Here is a 17,103-nt window from a genome sequence, read left to right as displayed (position 1 = left end):
TGAGGTTCTGGCCAGAGACTGAATAAATGGAGCAGTTCAAAAGACATGCGACCCAGCCACACTGTTTGTGGTAAAGTAACTTCACATGCTTTACATCCCTCCTTCAATCCATCAAACTTATGTGTACACAAAGCTCTGGCACTGACTGATGAAAACAATCTGTAAAGCCCTGTTCCTCACTGCTCCCATACCAACCAGTCGCAAACCATGAAAAAAAAAAAAAAAAAGCACTAGTAAAGTAAAACAGTCACGTACTTAACAGGGAGTCAAATAAAAGTGATTAAAAGAACAGTGCGATAAGCAGCACTGAAAAAAAAGATGAACCTCAAGCTTCCACTGCTTAGTAAGGCTACACTAAGTGAGGATGGCAGGGTAATGGGACAATGCATAGCCTATGGTGGTGCACACATGTTCATGGTGCCAGCTGATGATATGGCACCAAGAACAGGGTGTTTCAACAAAAGCTGCTAGAAATATTTAATGGAAGGCATTTTGCATTTATAGTGTAGCTTGACTTGTGCAAGTATGAAATTTGCTGGATGCTTATTAGTTTCTCTGCCAGGATTCCAGGTATATGCTACAGGAGCCAATAAATGCAACTGTTATGTGATGGAGCTCAACCCAGTTATAGACTCCATGCACACTGCATCTGATGTTCCTGCCAGAAAACACCAGTGTTAAGCCTTTACAAGAATACTGCTGCTCTCCCAGATGTTTCCACCACGAAGGTAAAACAGTGCTACTTCTTCAAACACAGACACAGAGGAAGCGCTTGTGGTGCTACTGTCAAAGCATGGACATTTCGTCTCTGCCACTGTCATTGTTTCTGTGCTAAAGTTCATCCAATGCAAACTTCAGCCTGAAAAAAAAAGTATTGTAAGCCAAGTGACACTATTTCATAGTACTCCCAACTTACTTTAGACAAACAACTTATGAGGCTCACCCTATCGAATGGCTCGCTGCAAAAACCCTCACCTCCCATTGTGTGTCAGAGTTCAATGCAAGCCATCACAGCCAAATGGTTAAGCCATTTTCTCTCTGAAGACGCTTAAAAAAAAAAATGCATATCTGATGCCTTTGAAGAATGGCCCACCATTTGGCCCTTTTGCAGTCACTGATGTATTGGTACGTTTCAGCGTTTCCTCTCAGCAGTGTCACTGACGCACCTACATGTTCGTTACTGTGCGTTAAAAAATTCACACCAGAACGCAAAGCTCATGTGCTTGGACTTGTCACCTATCGCTCAATTTCAGAAGCTCATGGTTCCGCCCTGTATTGTGTTGTTGGAATAATTATCTATGAGTGTAGAGTGAATGCACCCACCCTTCTTTTTTGGAGCGCGTGGTGGTGCCTCTCCACATGCTACTCTCGAGCTGAGTAACCATGAGCACTTGCGCAAAAATTGTTCTATCATCTGCCGCAGCTTTGCAGGTTTTTTTTAATTAATTCTCTTTCCATACTTTTTTTTTTCATACTTTGCTGCTTCTATATGTTACGTGGGCCATTGAAAGTGCTCCCTCAATGTGTGCGATTGCTTTCAAATGGCTGAGAGCACGGGACCTTTGACTGCAGTGGTGGCTCTTCAGACAACGAGCTCCAGAAATATTTTCAGGGGTTGTTATACGCTGCCGGTTGAACAAAAAAAATGGGCGAAAAAAAAAAAAAAAAAAAAAAAAGGAAAGCTGGAAAGTGTTGAGTGCTGAATTGAAGGGGGGGGAGAGAGTCTCACACCGATGTTTGCCTGCAGATTCTGAGAGCGCTACTATGTGCACTTTCCGTCAACTATGCTATTTGTATCATGTTCATAATAAAAATAAATCTATATGTTCGTTCCCCTGATATTCTCGAAACAGAGCCAAAACTGGGTTTAAACTTAACCTCATATTGGGGCTTTTGGCCTCTTTAAATACGAATTTGTACTCATAAGCATCAATACTTTAACCTGCCTAACAGACCTCAATGAGTCAGGCAGTCAGGTTCATTTCAAGCAGACTAATTTTGGGTTACTGACGGATCCAGCTCATGTGTTTTGTGGCACTCTATATCCAGTTAACTGCGAGTAGCACTTGTACAACACAAACTTTTTGTTCAGCTCACAAATGGCTCGTTGTGTACAAAAAAAAATTCTACTCCAATTTCATAAAAGAGAATGTCTGCCGTCTCACCGTCAACATAGAGACAAGAATACGCTGGAAGTCTCCAGATGTCTCGCTGATCACAGCTTTCTCAAGGTCCTTGTCATACTCTGCAATGAGCAAGAAATAAAAGAGTACAGTCAGGTTTTCACTTGTCATATGCATACAGGTGCCCTTGGACAAAGCTGCTAAGTACAGGTGCCAGGCCAGCAGCCAGATAAAGCATATGGAACATAAAACTTCGATTTCTTGATTTCTTAGCTTAACTAAAAAGAAACCTTTTTCTTGGACTATAATGATAACAGTTACCGCCAAACAACTAAATGGCATACAATACACTGAGCTGCCCAATATGGTCTCTGCAATGAAAGCACACGCTCAAATATGCCCATGTTTGCCACCACCAGAAAAGTGCAGGCCAGCTGGCTTATCTTTCATCAGCAATTAAAGATGGCAACTCTGATCTGTGTTGGATGTCATCGTTACAGCACAATAAATATATTAACGAAAAGCCAGAAAGCCGACCTACTAAGCACATGCAAAAAAGTGGTCAAATGAAGCTAAAATGGCTCCGTGCGTTCAGAAAGTGTTCCGTTTGCAACCACAAAGCTGATACAATAAAAGCTCGTTAATCAGCTTCACGGGACTGGGAAACAAGTTCGGATTATTGAATGGCCTCGCAAAAACTGACAAGAACCATTTGCATTACGGCAAATTTATCATATTTACTCGCGTAATGAACCCACTCGCATAATGGTACATCCCTTAACTCATAAGTGATGCATAAGGCTGTCATCTATATGAACTACCGCGAAATCAGGATAGGACATTCCCACATAGCACTCCAGAGCTTCGCAATAATCCTGATGGTTGAAGCCACCACTTTGTACTATTCAGTCAAATTTTCATTATAAATTAGAAAAAATGCCGGAATATAGGGCAACCACCCACCCTAAGCTTACCAAACCAATTCTAATACAAGAAAAATATCACTGAATGGCACACATACTAAACACCTTTACCTTGAAAAAAACGAGACTCAACAGGCTCTGCATGCTGATGGCTCTATTTTCATTTGCATTTAAATGCTGCTTGTGCGTACAGTATATGCAAGAAGGCCATGAAGTCCGGTATTACCTGCAGTCATCCGAGCTAGAGTCCGATGACTAGTGCTTTAAGCTGCCCACGTTCCAGAGTGCATAGTCCTCTGCACTGTCCAATGCGCTGCTGATGCTACATTTCTCAATATTTGCACAACATCTCTTCCAGGAAACGCTTCGATGCTAATGACACTCATCCATAAGCAGTTGGCAGAAACGAACGTCGCAGGCAGCCGCCCAGAGTGGTTGGGTGATCGGTCAGCATGCATTCATTATAAAGTTTGTGCACTCTGTCTTTAAATGCTTAATGAGCCATTTATTTTGTATAAAATCCCCATACCACATTGCTGGTGGTGGCAACGGTGATGAAGGCTACAGAATTCGTTAGATAAGACGGGAGTAGACTTTTCGCCGTAATCTTTCGTTAGAAGTTGAGCTTGTATTTCAGTTTTGACAGTATGAGACTATAAAAAACCGGAAATTTCAAATTAACAGAGTTGGAACTATCAAGGTTTCACCGTAACGTTAGTGCTGGAAGACTGCGTATGTAAAGAAAGAGCCATTTATAGTGACATTTAAACAATGCATTAATATATAAACCACACTAAACAATTTGGAACCAAGCTGAGACTTTCACCAGCAACTATCCCGTAGCTGTGGTGACAAGCGCAGTCATAGGAGATAAGACCAGCAGGAAGGCATAAACAGAAAACAATAACAGCAAACTTTGGTGATTGGATAACAGCAAATGCGTCTTTATAATCTCAGGGCCAGAATGCCCACTGCTCCTGATCCCACCCTAAAGATGATCTTGAACTTTCAAGACAATTCTAAGACACCTACAATGCTGTGAATGATCTTTAATATCAAAGCATCTGACACCATAGACCTGCAAGAGTGCTGGCCAGGATCATGCTGACAGCATGAATGACCCCAGAGTTCTGATTAACAGAGGCAAAAATTAATGCGATTTGTTTGATCTTGCCAGTCTTTGATGGAAAACTATAGCCTGCTCAGCACTGTGGTACAATTATCGTATTTACACGATTGCAGAAAAACAAAGCATATGTTTGAGGAGTGCACACAGCTAAACATACCAAGCACCTGGTGGCACATGTGTCACACCACCTCTTTCTGACCCACTTTGGGGAGGTGGACACAAAAGGCCAGCAGACATGAGCCCCAGAACGATACGCACTCATGGATGGGGCTCCAACTGCTCCTCAGCCAGACTCATTCATCCCTTAAGGGCGATTTTGGTCTTGCAGCCGAAAATCGGTCAGAGAATCGGATTTTCAATCTTATTGTTTTCACGATTCTGAGATCTTTCCGCAGCTATCTCCAAAGTTTCGTTGAAAAATACCGCCTAATTTGCGTGTTACAGTGTTCCAAAGATGAGAATCTGTGCGTGTGGCCCTTTAAACTGAGGTCAAATAGCGCCGAATTTCGTTCTCCCGCAGTTCGAGAAATATGCGATCCGCGGGCATAATCTTGGTGTCGTTCGAAAGATCGCGATTCAGACCATTTTTATATCTCGGTTGGTGACCATAGGCGAGCCCACCGAAGTGGAAAACAAAGGAACAAAATTGCATGAAACACGCCCTGCTATTGGACTCCCACCGCACGTGAGCAAAAGGCGAGCTTTGGTTGGCTGGCGGCGTCGACTGTTCGCGGTCCGGCGCCATTTTAGAAAGGTCTCTCCTTTAGGCCTAGCGCGCAATATTGAGATTCACGCTTCGTTATTAGGCTAAAAAAAGGTAGCGAGAGGAGATAAATGTGCCGGGGACGCTGCATCGCCGCATCTGGTTATCTGCAATCAATGACGAAGTCCGCGATGGCCTGATAACGGTGTAGCATAGCCGATCGTGCTCAGTGTGATAGCGAGGAGCGGCACGATCTGCCGCGTACGGAACCGTGAGGGTGCAGATGAGCAAGTGCAGCTTTCAACGCCGGGATAGATCACCCTGTGAGGCAGTGCCGTGACCAGCCGCAGTGGCAGTCGCGAAGCAGCGTCCCGCGACATGCGGAACATAGAGAAGATTGTGCGAAATCCGAAATCTTGTCGAAATAAACTTTCTTCTGAATGCTACGCGGTGCAAGACGAGCAACGGTCGCTTATCCCTAGTTGCAGGCCGACTGCGTTTACTGCATGAACGTGAGAATGGCGATCGCGCGCCAGAACTTGGCACCAACTTTTACGGAGGTCACGATGCAAACGCACTCGTCTTGGTGGCGGCCTCCGCACCATGTGTTCCGTTCGCCGGAAATTTCATTCTTTGAGGGCGAATTATATCGATGGTAAATAATGCATTGGCATCAGAAGCTAGTCAGAACCCACTTTAATAAGTTACTGTTAGCTTTGGTGCTTCAGAAATTTATAAACACGTTTTTCCTCAATTTCTCAAAATCAAGATATTGAGGACGGTACATGTTTGGAGGTGCGATATCTCTGGTTCTACTTATGATATTGCTGTAATTCCTTTTGCACCAGAAAGGTAGACTCATGTACAGTGCAAAAATATAAATGAATTTGTGGTATTTAATGAGGAAAGTTTTTAAAAATTTCATGTTTTCTGGAGTGTCAAGGTGGCTTTTTGGTCTCTGAACTTTGACAAGCTGTAACTTTGGTTAAAATGGAAACAGGACATTCAATCTTGATTTTTGCATTCTCTGTGTGTTCTAAATTGATTTGATATGTCAGTTTTTATTATAACTCCTGTACTTTTATTGACAGCTCACCTCCAAACAAAGAACATAAAGTGCTCAATATCTTCAAAACTAAATGGCTTAGATAAAATTAATGTGCATATTTGAAATCAGCACAAAGAGCTGCATAAATGGTATAACTTTCATCAAAATCTACCAGTAAATAAAATATAGTCTTAAGACCAGGGTCCCCCTTTAACCGTGCATCTGGCTTGAATAGCCCAATAGATGAGGCCTTCCTTTCAAGTGCGACAGGAGGAGGTGAGGTGCCAGTATATCGAAAGGCTTCGAACATGAAAAGCAAACATCACTAGGTGCTTATACGAACTTGCACTCAGTGCACATCATCTGCGAGGTCAAACCAGATGATATTAGCACTTAATGCAGCAACAAAGTAAGCAGCAGTAATGGGGGAATGAATGCCAGTACCAAAGCAGGTGTATATCTGGCCAATTTCTTATTAAAAATGCCCAATGAGCGTTGATCGGCCATGCGAGGTCAAACTAGACGATATTAGCACTTAATGCAGCAACAAAGTAAGCGGCAGTAGTAGGGGAATGAATGCCAGTACCAAAGCAGGTGTATATCTGGCCAATTTCTTATTAACAACACCCAATGAGCGTTAATCGGCCATCATGCAAGTTTTATCACAGTGCAGAGTGGCAAAAACTGGTCAGAAGTGTGTGTGTGTGTGTGTGTGTGTGTGTGTGTGTGTGTGTGTGTGTGTGTGTGTGTGTGTGTGTGTGTGTGTGTGTGTGTGTGTGTGTGTGTGTGTGTGTGTGTGTGTGTGTGTGTGTGTGTGTGTGTGTGTGTGTGTGTGTGTGTGTGTGTGTGTGTGTGTGTGTGTGTGTGTGTGTGTGTGTGTGTGTGTGTGTGTGTGTGTGTGTGTGTGTGTGTGTGTGTGTGTGTGTGTGTGTGTGTGTGTGTGTGTGTGTGTGTGTGTGTGTGTGTGTGTGTGTGTGTGTGTGTGTGTGTGTGTGTGTGTGTGTGTGTGTGTGTGTGTGTGTGTGTGTGTGTGTGTGTGTGTGTGTGTGTGTGTGTGTGTGTGTGTGTGTGTGTGTGTGTGTGTGTGTGTGTGTGTGTGTGTGTGTGTGTGTGTGTGTGTGTGTGTGTGTGTGTGTGTGTGTGTGTGTGTGTGTGTGTGTGTGTGTGTGTGTGTGTGTGTGTGCGCGCGTGTGCAAAAGGCTTTTTCCATGTGAGCATGTTGTCTGCTAGGTTCTTCCCACGAGCAGATTACAGCCTTTGCTACCACAGACCGTCCGAGTTCCCGGCTTTCTAGCCATTTTGATACATTTTAATATGATAGTGTTAGAGACCCCATTCTCCAGAAAATCTGCTGTTGCTGGCATCAGGGTTGCGAGTAAAAAATGATAAGCATGCGTTTTACGGGTGGTGGTTGGCAGGTGATGAAGCTAGGAACTGATTGGCCGTCGGGTTGTACGACGTCATGGCTGAGTCGGCAGGAGCTGCCTCCTCTGGTAGCTCCTTCCAGATGGAAATCAATCCCTCTGGGCCCCTTGGACATCGAGTCAGACACACTACTCCTAGGCCACACAGGTATGTTCGTACGGCTCGGTTAAAAAATGGGCTGCATATCTATGTACGTTGAGTACTCTTTTGCATAATGCAGCAGCTTAAGGTATGCTAATGAGTACATGTGAGCATATAGAGCACAAATTAAAGAGACCAGCGATTTGTCTAGTAGAGAGATTCATCCATACAAATGAACTGCAAGGGGAGGCGGCAGATGGGAGTCATTAACGCTGTCTCATCATGCTTTAAAGGCAAAGCTTAAATGTCCCCCATATTCTTTTTTTCACACTAAACGTCGATGCATTTCACATGCACCAGAAAATAAAGACAAGACGTGCAAAGATGAAAAAATATCAGACATAATATAAAACATTGCTGGCATTTTACACTTTCCATTCACAGATTGTATGTCGCACGAGTATTTAAACTTTTTCTACAGAAAAAAGAACAGCTCTTAATATCTGATACGAACTTAACAAGCTGTTTTTCTCTGCTATTTACTTATCAATAACAATCTTGCAACATTATCCAGCCACTTCCGATACTCAAGGAAGCAATCCACTTGCTGCTCGACAGCCACCAAACAAGCAAATGTTAATTATGCAAAACACAGCAACGCTGTTTCGAAGCAAGCAAAATATCTAGCCAGTTAACAGCCCCCTCTCATTAACGACCAGAGGTTGCATGGGCCAAGTCCAAGCCATCGACAAAAAAGTCATTGCAGGCAGTTATGGGCAGAGTCGATATACTACTGGCACATGTCTCCACCATAATTACAATTCAGAATACTTCGACTCACATGACGGCATCATATACAGAGGCCAGTTAGCGCCACTTAACGCCAGCTGTTGTATGCAGCAAGCACGTATACACTACTGTAAAAGCTTTAAAATTTGATCCCTCTAATTCGCTAATCTGAACAAATAGGACAGCCTTCATGGGGACGGCCAGCCCCCATGGCGCCAGACGCTCGCCAATTCGGATCCTACTGCGCCCAGGTGAGACTAGCATGGCAAATGACTGCCATAATAGCCCTACTCAAAGCTGAATCGCGTACAGTGGAATTGCCAGCGCACCTCACGTGCATACAACCGCAGCCGTGACAAAAACAAACTGCCCGATCTCCGACTCCATAAACAGACTACTTTTTGCTTTCCTGAGCTACGTGTCAGCCTGCGGCAATAGCAGCTATCAGCCACACACCAGCCAGCCAATCTGTTGCGGGCCGTTCAGCACACTGATTGGAGCCAATGCTCGCTTCCATTCACATGGCTCTTCAAGTGCGCCGAAACTTGTGTGCCTCTCCCGTGCCGTTTGCTCTTTGCGCAGTGAAGCATCCAACCGCTTGTAAGTGGACTCCAGCACCTCTGTGTCGCATAGTGAACGATGCCACAGAGGCCCTTTTCATTTCACAGCTGATTCGGTGCTTCCGACAATGCATGTGTGACTTGATGCAACTCGGCAAAACATCCACTGTCACGCTGTTCTCACCACAACAGCAGTTAACCATGGTACAGTTATTCATCAAATAAATTTGCGACAGTGCAAGCGGTTCATGTCCATTTTTCAGACACATTTGAACATTTTTTTTTACAGCACTCTTACAAGCTTCTAATATACTGTGTCCCATAATCAGGCCACTGAGTTGATTATATCTATGCAGGATTCTTTGGGTCTGCCCCAATTTATGGCAAAATACGGGTCATCCCGTGAACTGGGGATGCATAATGGAGGTCATAGGGTGCAAGCTGTAAAGCGATAGCTTTAAGGCTACCATTCAGCACAAAACCCAGCATTGTCAAGTCACAGAAGTCCTCACAGGTCGACAGCGTCACGTCGTCGCAGCCACACAACCTCGTGCAAAGAATTTCAAACATCCCACAATGCTCACCTAAAAAGCAACTCCTCACGTGGAAACGAAGTGAGCAGAGTATGATATGTAGTACAATTAAGTGTTGTCGCATGTCGAGAATCATGTAGCTTTGAAAAGAAAATTAGTTTTCTTAAAGAAAAAAAACAATTTCAAGAATTTTTGGTTTCATGTGGGATTCAAACCCACTAGTCGCAAGCTAGTCACGCTATCGCCTAGGCCATGCAAGGCCCGCTTGTACGGTTCGGGAACAAGCGAGAGTTTATATGGTTTATATGTCTTGTGTGCCCTGTAACGTAAAGTTGCTCTTATGACTGCATGCTGATGAGTATAATTTGAGAGGCCCAGAGGCTGCCAGTGCATTATACCCTTAAGAGCCAAGCTTAAGTGTCTCCCTAGTATTTTTTTTTTTCTGATGCTGAAAACCTAACTCCAGATGTGCCACAAAACTGCCTAATATAGATATAACACACCACAATGCCAGAAGACCAAAGCTTTACATCCTGAAAATATGACCTTCCCATGCACAGCAAGCTTCGTTCTTCCGTAACTGCTGGCAATATCAAAATGATTGAACGAGTAAAACTGCGCGGAAAAGACTGGACGTAAGAAACACACAGGCACAAACAAGGCGCAGACTTCCAACTATCAGCCCTAACTAGCATTTCAGAGTGAGTGTATAACATCAAAATGATCTTTTGGCTCCAATTTTCCTTTATGTGCACCTAATCTCATCACAGCAAGTTACTCAAATACCCATTACAAATAATTTACTGTAAGCTGTTCTGCTCAGTGCAATTCAACCACACATTCCTAAGCACAGAAGGATTAACAGCTTTCCTTCAGCCTTTATGACTGCAGCTAGGCTAAACCGGAGAAATTTCACCACATTTTAACTAGCCTAGTGTGCTTCGAGCGATGCAGTACCAGCCCATAAAACACCTTGTGCATGTTAGAAAGTACCTACAAGCAAGGGACACACCACACTGGCCTCATAGCAGAACTCTATAAGTGACGGTACAACAGAAGCAACGCCAACGAGGGAGAATCTCGCACTTACTCTGCTTGTAAATCTGCTTTATGGCTGCTATTTCAGCGTTGGTGCGGGTGCAGAGGATTTCAATCAAGCAGTCCTCATCAGTGCCGGCACCCTTCATGGCAGCCTTTAGCTCAGACGCCAGGAATTCGTACAGAGGTGTCATCAGCCCCACAATGACATCCTCAAACTTGCCAGACAGCTCTGACTTGAGATCCTTTACAAGGTCCTGCAAGAATTATGCCACAGAGAGAGAACGCAATCACAATCACAGAACCCCAAATGAACGAATGGTGCAGAAAAAGATAAAACAATGGAAGATGAAATTCACTTTACATGTGTGAATGCAAAATGTAAAAAGAAATGCAATACATCAGCAAGTCCTCCCCCCCCCCCCCCCCCCCTCCGTTGCCCCATTCAATCTATGACGGACAAGTACAACGTGCAAAAATACATCGGTATAATTTTATACATCTGTGGCAAGGTACAGGGTCATCCATTTCTAGCTATAACACTGCCACAGCTTTCAAGTCAACAATGTGTCCGATGCAGGCAAATATCGATGTAAAGAGATGCAAGCCCGGAAGAACCCGGACGTGCTGCTTCCCATGGCCTGCCACTTAGTTTTATTGCTTGGTCAGGTCGAACGCAATGACGCTTTGAAAGCAGTGACAATGTTATAGCTAGAAGTGCACGAGGCTGTATATAGCAGACGAGTGGGCAGGCGCATAAATGAGTGCTTGCAGGAGCGCACGTCAGTGGAACTAAGAAGGAATAGTGGAGAGATATTTAGTCGACAGGCAGGCAATACCAAACTTGGCACTGCTATTAAACGGTATGACTCTCTAAGCACAGTGGCTTACTGGACCTTCACAGCTGTGTGAAATGACCAACTTTCATTATAAATGAACATTTGTCAATTTGAGATATAACATTTGTAATGTGCTGAGGAAGCAAAAGTTTCTCTGGCCAGTGCTTTATAGTGCTGTCACATGGCCATTTCGAAGGCCCTCGAACCGTTTGTCTATCGACTCGACGGCCTTCGAACACTGCCACACGGGCGTTTTCAAAGGGCATTGAGTCTATAGTCTATCGAGTCAACGGAACAGCTCATAAATCTATCGAGATCTCGAAGGCCTTCGAACGTCATGCAAGGTTGCTAGGGTTGACCCGAGGAGCACCATGCGCACTTTCATAAACAGAGCGTTTACGATGCAAAAACATGAACAAGCGTTATTTCCTATCTTTAATTTACGCAATAAAATATTAGTGCTCATAATAGCTTAAAAATAGCATCGCTCTTTTTTAAGATGCATCCCTTTTGTACTCTCTACCCCTGTAACCTGCGCCGCTGAGAAAAGCAAACAATGAAAAGCACGGCCGTATGAATGTAAAAAAAAAAAAGTTCTTTAACAACAACTAAAAACCTGCAGTTACTAAAAAAAAAGGGTAACAGTTATAGTTTATTTTGCATTTATAGAAAAATTTTAGTTCTTTAAGCAAAACCGAAAGCAACACAAATGGCGCCGCAAAAGTCTGCCGCCAAACGCCAGGACTATTTCAACAGATTTTGAACTTCGCCGTGTAACAGCGGCACAACTACTTCAAGCTACTACATCACGATTGAAAATCTTGAAGGCTGTCGACTCAGTCGCCTTTGAAAATGACCGTGCAACAGGGGTATTAAACTCGTGACACCAGGTGCTGCCTGCATATATAATCAATACAATGGGCACAATGCCATATGACCTAATCCTGCCAAGATGATCCAAGTTTTTTTGCAAGCTGACCACATAGCCAACCTCAACCTTTGAAGCAATGGAGCATGTGACTCAATGGAATTTGATGGCTCACTCAAAAGGGACTATTTTCAAGCGATTGCAGCTTCGGCAAATCTACATGGGACATAAATAAAAGAGAATTTTCTCAAATTGCCAAACTGTCAACACACCCTTGCTCTTCTCAGACATATGAATTAAACATGCCCCCTTTCCATCATAAAGGCTCTGAAAGCAAAAAACTTTGCGAACTCCTAACCAACTCTTAGGGTGCTTAACTGGACAATATTAGATAAGTCACATAGCCTTCCCTTCCCAACAACAAGAGCACCATTACGCTACATACACATAACTCAAAGCCATTTAGACACGCCTGTATGTCCTTCAGGTTCGCAGACGTCCATGGAGAAGTTGCGCGATTTCTCTGTCTACTTAGGTTTATCGGTGCTAAACCTTCCCCTATTTTTTTCCCCTTACGGCATAATCAATTTATCACTTTCATATTTTAAATGAATTTTTGGTGGAGTACTGGACCCATCCACCAAATTTCAGAAACAGTCATGCAAATTGTCAGGGTCGAATGATGTCATACATCATGACTGCATGTGACACACCCCAGCATCATCACTGACATCCCTTGTCACGAGACTCTCCGGGTCTGCCATTACACCTTGGTCTCAGTGGTTGATTGGTGTGACATGACCTTGCCGACCAATCTCGAATTAGTATGACAATGTGCATGGTTTTTCCTCCAAACATCTGCGCTAAAGCTGTCACATTAGAAGAAAAGTACCACCATAATTACAGCCAGTACCTAGAAAGATTTAATCTCAGCATGCAAGTGATTAAAGGAGACTCACTGCGTCAGAAAGCAGCCCTTGTCCCATTGCTATCAGCGTGCAATTTCCTAGCAACACCCCCCATGGTTATAGGCTATATTAAGAAAGCTACTATCTCTCCTGCATACAAGTCTAGATAAAGGGTGAATGTCCTGTAGCATATCTGTTACTGACACTGTGCAAGCGGAAAGTTTGACAGCACATTATGTGGGGCCAGCAGTGGCTACTGCTGTGCATTGGAAAAGTAAACAGGCTGCAAGGTTTGCATCTCAGCTGTGTAAAGGAGCTCTTAATGCAGCCCAAAGTGCAATAAGTGTATTAACAGAAAGGGTGCGAGCTCTTCTCCCCATACAAGTGATTAGGAACTTGAATGGTGCCTTATATGCTCCTCGACAGGGCTCAGAAGCGAACCGTGCAGAGAGATTACTTTTAGTTTGTTTTGTGAGGTTTAATGTCCTAAAGCGGCTCAGGCTATAAGAGACGCCGTAGTGGAGGACTCCGGAAATTTCGACCACCTGGGGTTCTTTAACGTGCACTGACATCGCACAGCACACGAGCGCCTTCTTTTCGCCTCCATCGAAAAGCGGCCGCCGCAGCCGGGATTCGATCCCGCTTCCTTGAGAACAGTAGTCGAGCGCCGTAACCCCTGCGCCACCCCGGCGAGGTAGAGATTACTTTTAGCCCAGAAAGTACATGCATATACCAAGACAGAGAACACGAGCGGCAGAAGAACACAAAATAAATGCCCAGCTAACACTTCGTAACCAGCTGTGTTGACACAGCAACAAGCACTGACGGTTTGGTTCAGTGACCGAGAACCACTTTCACTTGCTTTAACTATAGATAACACATCAGCTCTCTCCCCGTTATGCCTGCACTCCCCTTTACGGTTCAACCACTGGAAACTGCACACTATACCCAACACATTTCAGGCATGCTTAGGGGTACTGTTTCCACAGCAGATTTTCCACCAACTGCAGCCCAACACAGAACTTATTAAGGGGGGACACGGCTCTTTGGCACCGAAAATCGGATTTTCAATTTTTTCATTTTCGTATTCCTCGCACCATTCCGCATCTGCACGGAAATTTTCATCCTTATACCCCGCGTATTTATGAAGTTATAGCGATTAAAAAATGCAGTACCACACCCACTGCCCTTTAAATTGTGGACAAATGACACCCAATTTCGATCGCCCGGAGCATGAGAACTATGCGCTCCACCGCGGCGATTTTGGTCTCGTTCGAAAGCTCGCGCTTTCAGCTTATTTTTTCTTTCGGAAAGCAACCCTGTGCGCTCCGCCTTCCCCCCCAAAAAACAAACAAAAAGATAGCATGCAGCGCGCGCTACTATTGGCCGGTTAAGGCACATGATCAAAATGGCGTCGTTTGGTTGGTTCCGGCAAGCTAGCCCTGAAATGCGGACTCCCAGCGACGCCATTTTGTCTTTCTGCCGACCACGCTAGTGCAACGCGAGAGTCATGCCAGGCGCGAAGAAGTACCGCTCTTTGCACAAGTTCGGGCGAAAGCAACCAAAGAAACGCGTTAAGAATGCGACATCGTTGCATACTGTGCAAGAAGCAAGTGCCAGTGCTGCGGGATTGTGTGACGATCACGTTGCGGGCGGTGACGCTTCTCCGATTCCGCTGGACAACGGCGCCGTTCTTCGTGCCGACTGCAGTCGTGTACGTATTGACACCGCGCCTGTCACTAACAGTGACATAACTCAAGTGAGTGCCCGTGAGCAGGCTACGCTTGATAGACTGGTATCGACGCCGGCGACGGCACGAAAGACCGCGCTGTTCGCCGATGCAAGTGGTGCGTCCGCAGAGTCAGATGCGAACGGAACAGCCTCCTATGCGGTAATTGACCTCAGCATTGTGAATATCCTTCTGGATGCCGTGTGGTGCAAAACATGTCGTGGATGCGTGCGTTTAATTACCAGCGACCGAAGCTATGGCCTCGCCGTAAAACTGATCGTGCTGTGCGACAACTGCGGTGAGATTGAGTGGAACTCGTGGAGGGTTGACGGCGAGAAAAGGTCAATCCTTTTGAGCTGAGTATTCTGGCTAGTCGAGCAATGCTGTCGACCGGTAACGGCCAGACAGCAATGAATGATATCTTTTCGGCGATGGGGTTGTCGCGGCGCGGGATGCACAACAAGACGTTTCAATGGCATCTGAAGAACACACTGCAACCTGCTTCTACCCGAGCCGCCACGACCGCTATGGCACAAGCCGCGCAGGCAGTGGCGGAGGTCTACGATGACCTGTGTTTTGGTCATAGGGGGAACACTGCCGTGTGCTACGACGGCACATGGATGACGCGCGGACACTCATCACATATAGGCGTCGGTGCCGTGGTGGAACTCTTCACTGGTTATGTGCTTGATTATGTGGTGTTATCAAACTTTTGTCTGGGCTGCGAAATTGGTCTCAAGCCAAACACTGACGGCTACGAACTTTGGAAATCCCGCCACCAGTGCCAAAAAAACAACTCCAAGGCTGGTCAAATGGAGGTAGAGGCTGGCAAAATTCTGTTTGAAAGATCTCTGCAGCGCCACAACATGCATTACACAACCATGCTATGCGATGGGGACAGTCGCACGTTCAATGCTCTTAAAGATGCTGGTATCTATGGCTACATTGAAATAGTCAAAGAGGACTGCATAAATCACGTGCACAAGCGTATGGGAGCAGCTTTGCGCAACCTCTCGCAGAGGCACAAGGGTGCAGGGAAGCAAACTCTTGGCGGCAGAGGAAGGCTGACAGCTGATCTAGTTGACAAGCTGGCAATATATTATGGCCGAGCGCTTTGATCAAATGTAGGTGATGTGGATGCCATGCAGCGAGCTGTGATGGCGACATAGTACCACATCACATCTACTGATGACTGCCCCAATCACAGTTTGTGTCCTACCGGTGAGAAGTCATGGTGCCGCCACAACGCTGCAAAGGCAAAAGAGGAGCCTGCACTAAAGCACAATTACAGTCTGCCAAGAGATGTGGCTGATGCTCTTTTGCCTGTTAATAGTCGTTTATCAGAGAAGAGCCTGCTGCAGAGGTGCATTCGGGGGAAGACCCAGAACTCGAACGAAAGCTTTCATTCGGTCATCTGGACCTTGATCCACAAAGAGCGGCACTCATCACTGTTTGCTGTGGAAGCAGCCACAGCAGAAGCTGTGCTGCGCTTCAATGCCGGCTGCAAGCATACAGCAGCAGCAATTCTGCAAGAATGCAGTACAAACGTGACAGCAACTGGCTCCAGGAGAGCTGAAGAAAAGGACTTGCACCGTAGCGCACGTTCTGCAAAGAAGCGGGCGGCTTCGCTTGGCGTTGCTAAAACAGAAAAAAGAAAACACCGCGACAGCATGCACCCCGACTATGCTCCTGGTGCATTTTAATAGCTTGAGGTCTTTGGGGTTGCCCTTCCTGATTAAATGCCGTGAGGCTTAAGTGCTTCCGACAATCCCCCAATTTTGGTAGTGTTGCATTTTTGAAAGATCAATATCTCTGGTCCTGTTCTTGCTATTGCTTTAAATTTTTTTTTTTCTAGAAAGGGAATCCTGCGAGTCTCATGAAACCAAGGTAAATGCAGTGACCACAAAAGGAGATTTGCTGAGAAGGTTATGTTGTCTTCGGTACCCAAATGGAATTTTCCTTTCAAACGTTTCCTATTGCACAACTTTGGCTCAAATTGGCATAGGCCATTAATTTTCGCTTCAGATCACTTTCCACCTGTTTCTGATCTTGTTGACATATCAATCATTGACATAATTTACACCTACATGCTGTGAAGTGTTTTTCCTCGTTTTCTCAAAACTGCAATTTTGAGGGTGCTGCAATTTTGGAGGAGAGATATCTCTTAGTCTATTTGTGCTATAGCTCTCATTTTTGTCTTGTTAGAAAGAGAAAAACTTCGACAGTGCCGTAGGATGAAAATATGTACAGTTATTATGCGGCAACATTTACAGAATTAATTATCAATCTTAGGTGCCAACTTGGGCTTTTAGTCATAAAAGTTTGACTTATTGTAACTTTGGTTCAAATTCTTCTACCACGTTAATTCATGACTAGCGGCACTCTATGATCCTTCTAGATCACTCTG

At 44.9% G+C, this 17,103-nt stretch overlaps 1 protein-coding gene and 1 pseudogene across 4 annotated transcripts in view; one reads left to right on the top strand and one right to left on the bottom strand.

The window, feature by feature from the left end:
* The window catches only part of LOC146201642 (annexin-B12-like), a 60,034-nt gene that overhangs the window by 31,453 nt on the left and 11,478 nt on the right, over positions 1-17,103 (bottom strand). For all 4 annotated transcript variants that reach the window (XR_014703578.1, XM_084587727.1, XM_084587726.1 and 1 more), the window contains 2 exons: positions 10,405-10,609; positions 2,166-2,245 (listed from right to left, as the gene is read on the bottom strand). Coding sequence is in view for 3 of the 4 variants with exons in the window: in XM_084587727.1 (XP_084443853.1) it covers positions 2,166-2,245; positions 10,405-10,609 (285 nt within the window). In the remaining variant the exon portion in view is untranslated. The remainder of the gene's footprint in view (positions 1-2,165; positions 2,246-10,404; positions 10,610-17,103) is intronic.
* Positions 14,912-16,399, top strand: LOC146201645 (uncharacterized; annotated as a pseudogene).

Source organism: Amblyomma maculatum, chromosome 1 (assembly GCF_055883805.1).
Source record: "Amblyomma maculatum isolate TAMU_Amacu chromosome 1, ASM5588380v1, whole genome shotgun sequence".
Lineage (NCBI taxonomy): Eukaryota > Metazoa > Arthropoda > Arachnida > Ixodida > Ixodidae > Amblyomma > Amblyomma maculatum.
This window is presented reverse-complemented; position numbering and strand designations above follow the sequence as displayed.